At 32.1% G+C, this 8,660-nt stretch overlaps 1 protein-coding gene across 1 annotated transcript in view; it reads left to right on the top strand.

The window, feature by feature from the left end:
* Positions 1 to 1,693: 1,693 nt before the first annotated feature.
* The window catches only part of Smp_128330 (ets-related), a gene marked incomplete at both ends in the record, with an annotated part of 11,409 nt that continues 4,442 nt past the window's right edge, over positions 1,694 to 8,660 (top strand). The window contains one exon of the mRNA XM_018788883.1: positions 1,694 to 2,318. Coding sequence (XP_018654382.1) covers positions 1,694 to 2,318 — 625 coding nt within the window. The remainder of the gene's footprint in view (positions 2,319 to 8,660) is intronic.

Below are 8,660 nucleotides of genomic sequence, written 5' to 3'. Positions count from 1 at the left end.
ATAATAAATTCATGAATTTCCCGTCATCTGCAATGTTTTCCGGTGAGCACTTTTGATATTTTATAAATTATATGCTATAGTAAAGTAAGGTGATTAGGTTCGGTTAAATTTATTTATATCTACAGGTATTTGAAAGTCAGTTAATATGTAAAAGACTGATTAGTGCAATAAGAATGATAGAGCAGTGTACAAGGATGCCTGGCATCTTCAACTAATAAATGATATTAGCATTTTTAGATTTTTTGGAACTGTTTTTGTTGTGTTATTTATCCTCCACGTATTTCACTGTAAGACACTATTCAGACTTTGAAGAAACCAAGAGAGATAACGGGATTATAAAAAAATAGTATTCAAACATTTTTCTGTATTTGATAAGATTAACTTCTAAACAGACAGTTAAGGACATTCCGTTGATATTTGATTTGGTCAGGGGGTATACCTGATACATGATAGTTTTCCTCTATTCTGTTCAGAATAGATCTACTCATTTTGCCACATTCAAGAATGAAAGAAAAAGGTTCCCAAAAATTGTCACTGACACTTGTTAACATAATTAATACTTCGTTCAAGAAGGATTTTTTATTAAAAATGAACAATTTTTTCCTGTAGTTTGAATCAATTTTCTTAAATAATCTAATCAATTCTGTACAATTGCTGTTTTCGCCACAAATTGATGGCAGTTGAACAATATCTTCAAATAAGAAAGTGTTGAATGCCTACTTTCAAGCAAACTAGGACAGACAAATATTACATGATAGTATTTTTATCCGTACTTTTTCATTATTTTTCATAGGATCAACCTTATAGTTACTAAATTTCGGACAAATTTATTGTAGGATGTTTTAGTCTACAAGAGGATGCCTATAAAATGAAATCTGTGATGTTAATTAAACTAGTAAAATAATGTGTCGGATTTCCTTTGAGATAACTATCTTAGTTCATTAATACGTATGAAACACCTCTGCTGAGATATGAGAGAGTTTACTAACCAATGGACAATTTAGTCAACATGTGTTTGCCTCTAATGTTTCATTTTCCGATAGCTCGTAATTAATTGAAGAGAAAGTAACGAATAGTAAACTCATAGTATTCTACAATTTTAATTACTCTTACTCACTTCCTAATCTCTATTTTAGAACGCATAAGCCGAAACTGTAGTTCCAATGCTCGTATTCTTACGTTTCACTATCCCAAGTTACGACAATGGTTTTTTCATGGTCCATACACCACCAAAACTTAATATTTTAGATACGATCAAGGATGTTGAGATTTCATTTTGATCCTTATAAGGCTTTTTGTCTATATATGTAGTTCTTCCCAACCATGCTAAAGTAAAACTTAACTGTTATCGTCTCAGTGTAGTTTTGATACATTATCCTCCAATCAATATTCGGAAATTTACACCATTAAGTATATATGAGTGATATCTAATTACAGTATGTTTATGGTTAGTTGATGGAAACAGTTGGATATTCTAACTACTCAAAGGTCCCAAAACGGAAAGCATAAATTTTCCAGTATTCCCCGATTTCAGAAGTTTGTTTAAATATTCTTGTTATTTTACGTAAAAAGAACTGTCAATTAATACTAAATTAAAAATCTCCTTTTTCTTCAACATTACATCTGATACTTTATAGATAAAGTTTTCAAAAATGGAAGCAATTTCAAAAAATTTGCAGATGCTACTGACTGGATGTGTACAGATCAGGCGAGTAGTCTGAATAAACTTGAATCAAATGTCCATGACGAATTACCACTACGCAGCTTATCAGGAACCAATCAACTTATGGATAGCTTTGATGTTTATCATCATTCCGCATACAAATCGTCAACAAATGAGTTCTTAGAAAGGCCAAGAATTGTTGTTAATAGTATAAAAAACGGTCTTACATCTCTTCATCCTAATAATATGTCAACTGAAGAAGAAATGTCTCTCTTTAAATCAATGGATACAGTTTATACAACTCAAAGTAATTTGAACCAGACTCAGAACAAATTAATCAATACTAATAATATAACAACAGAAATCGGCTCTGCAAATTCTTTGAGTAATAATGATTATAGAAAAATAAATTTAGAGGATGGAACATCAACGTTTAGGAATTCACACAATACTCCAACTGATAACAACAGTGGTTACCTAATAGGAATCAATAACAAGACAACTAATCTGCATCTTAACCCAGAATTCACTAGCAAAACACAATATGTGTACCCATCAATGCTGTCTGAGGACTATATGTATAGACATAACTCAAATGACCATAGAAATATGAATGAAATTAATCGGTGCACTGGAAATTATGAATCCAAAATCTGTAAGTCGATTATATCAATTAGACTACTTGCTTACATATAATCTGACCGTTTTCTGGATTTTTTTGTACTTTAAATAAGCCATCAGTATAAACATATACATTATCCCAGTCAATTGTTATCATAATAGAATGAAGTTAGATATGTGTTTAATTAACAAATCACTGCCAGACAAACTGTGTAGTGCAATCATTCAACTGATACATTTACCACTAATCAAAGCGGGCTTGTGAGAACTTAGATAAAAATATCAACAACTGGAAATTAATCGGGTTTCTGTCGTTCTACTGTTTTATCTAGTTATTTATTAAGAACTAACTGATGTGTCATTTAACTATCTCCTTGGTGAACAACTATTAATCCTTGATGGATAGTGGCTAGCAGTGGAATCCAGGACGCCATTTCGTCCTATTTGGGACTTGTCAGCTGAATGTACTTGCATCTCAGAGTTGATGTTCACTCTGGGATTCGAACCCGGTATCGTTCGCTTCAAATGCCATCGCGTTATTCACTTAGCTACTGAGTCCTGATAGCTACTTGCTTGTGCGATGGGGTGAAGTTTAAATTTACTCGGTATTGTTTGGTTGAATCTTTCGATTGACGTTTAGGACTGCAATTGATCAGTCTCTTATTGGCCATATGTGCATACTGTGCGTATTGCTTCGATATAGCCTTAATTCACAAGCATTATAAGCAAACATGGAGCATAGATTGCAGTCCTAAATAAAAATGGGAAGATACAAGTAAACAACACCAAGTGAATACTAATCCTTGAGCCAAATATATTTTTTGATTGTATATCATTATTTGTTCTTGCAGCCATCACTTTTACCCTACATAAAAATAGCGATATTTTAAAGTTAGCATTAGATATTATTTGCCTCTTAAGTGTAAAAACAGGTAAGCACATTGAAATAGCTATCATTTCACCAATACAATGATGACTGTAGCTAACGTTTCATTCAATTAGAACTCAGGGACATTATCATTAAGATGGATATTTACGCTAAACACGTTGACAAATTAATTTTATCGTTCAGTTGCACACGATACATTAATTTCAGTTGATTTCTACCTTTTGTTTTTGTAAACACTATACATGTCCTGGGCAATAATCTCCACTTTTATTTTAACTTCTCTCAGATTGGTTTCTCAGTTCCTAGCATTGATTAATTATTCTGAATATTTATAGGGGAAATATGTAAGTAGTGCTAACAGTTTCAAAGTAAGAAACCACCATTCAGGAAATATTCTAAATAATAATTGTAATTACGAATAATTGATTTATCATATTCAATCTACTCATCACTAAACTAGTTTTATTTTGAATCGATAAATCCATTATTGACCATTACACTCTTACAACATTGAAACGACTATATATATATTTATGCTGACTAGCATAATCAATTTCTGATATAGAGTCGGTTGATAGAATCAACCATATCTGTAGTCTTTGGTCGATAATAGAAGCCAATGGTTTCCTTCTCTAAACAACTTGAGGTTATGATTAACCACAGGCGAATCAATACCTCTCTAATTTAACTGGTTTACGAGAACAATCCTCATATTTAAATACGATATAAATATCTATTTTTAATTAAAAAAAAACAATCCTTATAATTCAGAATCTCCATAAACCAACTAAAAACTAGGGGAAACAGAATCATTATAGTTATTAAAATTAATGGCTTAGTTCTGTGTTTTTATTCACGTAGAGTTAGAGTTATATTTAAAAAAAAAACAGCTGTGTGTGTGAGTTTGTGTCAATAAGCATTAATGTGTTAGCACGTGTGCACGGCTCAATCCTAGTGGGTATGTTCCTTATCTCATTTACATAAAAACTAAATCCTGATTTTTCCTTTTTAAAAAAAACAGATGATGATGTGTGGTTAATAAAAAATCAATTATGTAAACTTTGTCTTTTCTCTCACCTGAGTTTCGAATTACACTAATCGATTATTAGTTTTTTAAATTAAAATCAATATGAGATTTTCTACAGGGTCTCTTTCTTCCAGAGTGGTATTTAATTTAATGAAGAATGTTTTGGATTTACTTAATCATTTAAAGTTGTCTACTTCCGGAAGATAACATATTATGGGTTAGTTGGGAATAAAAAATCTCACAGGTGAGAAAGGAATTCGGTGGTTTGAAGGTTAGTATGTTTTGTTGAATAGACTGGCAGCGTAGAGTTGATTACTAAGAGGAGGTATAAATAAAGACAAGGCGAACATCTCCTATTTCCAATGGAATTCAATAGACAAAGAAATCCTGAATTCGTTCAACAAAATGTAATTACTCATTTTCAATTATATTACATTTCAGTCATCATTGTCAATCTGGAACAATCTGATCTTGATAGGTAAAAGCTGTTTCATTCCTAGATTTGGTAGATGACTGTATTCTTTAATATAATTCATTGTTCAAAAATGATGAAGTTTCTCACGGTGCTAGAATGAGAATATAGTAATCGTTAAAATGAAGATTTGGTTGATAAATAAGTTAGTAAATTGATTACTTAGTTAGTTGAGATTCCATACAAAACTATTATTCATGTACATGGAGATTTCAATATACATAAACTGTATTCAAAATATTGATTGCTAACTTTTAAAAATTCCGCTCAAATTAATTATAATAGTTTTGGTGAACACTATTAGGGATTTCTTGGGAAAAAAGCATTTTATTGTTTTGGTTTTTGTGCTTACTTTTTTCCAGTTAATTCATTTTACATTCCACCTTTTCCAAATGATTTGAATACAGAGTCATGTTTAAATTCAACACTGGACAAGTCCACTTGCTTAAATCATGGGATGAAATCGAGATCTCAGGGTGAGTATCATTAGATCTGACCAATTTTTTCATAGATATTTTTGTGTTGTTATTCGCCAATAATCTTTTAAATTCGTACTATTTTTCTAAACCTTATCATATAGGAGAAAGAGCTCTCGATAAATAAATAAGGTGAACAATAAAAACAAGCCATATAAATCAGCGGTGAGTTACATTAGCTACATGAGAGATGAAAATAACAAAATGAATACTGTAGTTTGTGAGTAACTTGTACTGTAGAAATTCAGTACATGTGTCACATTAACATAGTTGTTAATTAACATAGAATGCAAATATTGCACACATTACTCATTCTGGGCATGAGGCGGTTACCTACCGAATATAATGGAACATGGTCGTGTGATATCATGGATTGGGTGAAGTTGAAACTTAACACCGCCGTAAGCTGGTTCAGTGGTCTAGATGTTAGGCGTTCGCATGCGAGACCGGAGGTCCTGAGTTCGGATCCCGCGTGCGGACATGTGGGCGCGCACTTCTGAGGAGTCTCGTGCTAAGACGAAATGGCCGTACAGTGCTTCCAGAATTTCAATGGTGGTCTAACATCGATCAGTTCATTATTTCAATGACAATCCAATAATATTATATTTCATTTAAAACTAGCCATTTTCGTTACTTTGCTCCAGTATTATCATATAGTAATGACACATTTTCTCAATCATATACTAAACTTCTCTACATTTAGTGGATAAGTGCCTGATAATTTTATTTCTGTGACTGTGTAATTTACTTAGGAAATTAGAAGCTGTATTTTAAAATTCACAAGACGCGCTCATGCTTTTATTCACATAGAAACTAATTAAATAACGTTAAGCATTAGGTAGTTTCAATTCCAATTATTAAAAGTCTCAATACTAACTGATTTAACTCCGACGTCATCATTGGTTTATGTTAATATTACTTGTATGGGGAAAGTGGAGATTATTTATTGATAAAAGTTTATTAAAAACAGAACAAACTGATTTTACTTTTTACTTATCATTAGTTATCCATAGTAATCACATTTTTAAACTTAATGGATCGCTGTAAGGATTAGAAAAACGGGTTTAGGATTAGATTTCCAATAACTTGAGTCCAATTGTTTTTATATTATGAGTTGACTGGTAACTTAGTTATGACTTTCATAATTTAAATTATACAATAACTATATACAATTTAGTTGATTATTTTCCAAGAAAATATCGAAATTGAAACTTTAAAATGTCAAGTTTTGGTGTTCTGTAGTCATAAGGAACCTTTTTAGATAATATAAGACCGGGAAAAATACTTAAGTCTTACACCAAAATAAAGTGGTCTATTCTTTTAGTTACTGTGTTTGACCTAAAAACACACTGGACACAGGTTCTGTAGTTATGTATCTTGTAGAATTATGGTCTACATCGTTATTGGTACTGTTCTTATAATAGACCTAATCCTAAAATTGTAGATTTGTTATGATGTGATTACCTAATCTATAAGATCTTACGTGGAAGTCACATCATTGTCTACACTGACTCGTCCTACAGTATGATCACCAATATATGATGGAGAACACATTTAGGCTGGAAATAAAACAATATATTTAATATGAATAAAATGGATAGGTTACACAAGAATGACCACGCCTGCAAGGCTGAGCCATGCCATCCGATTGGATCTCGAACGAATATTCCAGCCTTCTCCATTGTTGACCTCTATGTGTTAGTTGTTGAATATGCATTTTCCCAGTTATCTCATGATGAGCTTTGAGGATTGTGTGGTTAGGAGCAATACCACTACAATCTACATTTTTGAAGATGCCGATATCTACAAGTGGTTTACAGTTCAATGCCTTTTTGATGACGGCACCATTTACCAGGCATTAGGATGAATTCATTGGTTGAGTAATTAGTTAGTTAATAACTAACTACAAATTTTATTCGGCATTTCTTCCTTTGAAACTTAAAATATGTCACTGTGATTAATACACGAGTTTACGGATTTACACAGGTTATCACCTTTCTGGATATTTCTATTGGTATTATGTTGATGATTGTTTTAATCTTGTATATTCTACTCCCGAACAATTTGATATTTTCATCTTTATATTTGAATAATGCCAACAGTAATGTAGTTCATCTGAAATTTGTTTCGCACTACCGAACAGTTCAGTTAACTAGCATTAATATTATTGAAAGACTTTAGTGGGTAGTAAGTTCTCATTATATTGTGTTTCTTTTCTCATTAGAATATAGCAAAGTGCTAATTCTGGAGAAAAGACTTTATGGACGATAGATCGCAACAAATAGAAGTTATCATATACGTATAGATTTGAGAAACCAGTGTTACAGTATTACAGAGATTATGTAGTTAGTTCTTGGAAACATAACACCTGTCTGATAAGAAGTTATTTCCACAATGCAAGAACATCTTGTCATAAATTAGTCTGCCATAAAAGTGTGGTGGTTTTAGAATGGTTTTAAAAATGAATAGTTTACTTTTTAACTCGGTCTAAACTTTAGAAAAAGGTGTTTTATGGAGGTCATCGCAGTTTGTGGGGTGAAAGTCGTCACGGATCGATTCCATTTGAGATACCATTGAAAGCTAGAAAGCATTTGACGGTCGTACAGTTTCAGTAAATAGGCTCCTTAGAAGTGTGTGCCCACAACCTTGTCAGAGTGGATTGAATTATATAAGATTTGAAGTACTTTTAGCTGCGAAACTCAACACCATGGTGTTATATCTGTGCATAGAAACACGTTCACCATTAAAAGTATTACCAGATATTTTTAGCTCGGAAATCCACCGAACTAACTGTCGAAGCAAATAACTCATGATTGGAATTTAGTGAATTGTATCTAAAAAGAACACTTACAATTAATTGATCACTGGAAAGTGATCAGTGTCATGTATGTCAGGTCTTTCTTAGCGCAGATAGACAAAAGGTCGAATCCGTCAGGGAGAATCATTTACTTAAATCAGTTACCTCAAGACTACAGATACACCTTGCTGACGAGTGCCAAAGAGGACGAAACCTAGGTCCACAGTTTCCTATCAGCTACCTCCAACCACTATCTCATCTCAAAGAAAACATTAAACTGAAAGAAATCAAAGATCATGTATGCAAATCAGAGTTTGATGGAAGGAAAAGATAGTTTTTTTCTGAAGCCTACACAAATTTGTAGCTTTATCGGCTTTAATTTGAGTGAACAAATGAAAGCATGATAAAAATGTTTTGAGAAAACGTATGGTCTTTTTCAGTTTCAAACATTTATCTGCAATAACTAGAACACAGTTTTCCTTTATTCTTTATAACCTTGTTCTATCCTTCCATGTTATTCATTTATTTTGTTGGATGATATAGTACATGGAATTAATCAATATTTCTGACGCTGAAAAATTCTTATCATATCCAAACGTACATATATATAACTACTTCTGTCATAAAAAGTCTAAACAACACTGATTATTTAAAACAAAAATTTTTGTGAGTACTGACTGCTGTTATTAATACCTCCGTTCCCTATTTTAAGTTT

The sequence above is a fragment of the Schistosoma mansoni genome, chromosome W (genome assembly GCF_000237925.1).
Source record: "Schistosoma mansoni strain Puerto Rico chromosome W, complete genome".
In the NCBI taxonomy this organism is placed as follows: Eukaryota; Metazoa; Platyhelminthes; class Trematoda; order Strigeidida; family Schistosomatidae; genus Schistosoma; species Schistosoma mansoni.
The sequence above is the reverse complement of the archived record's forward strand: the minus strand, read 5'-3'. Positions and strand labels throughout refer to the sequence as shown.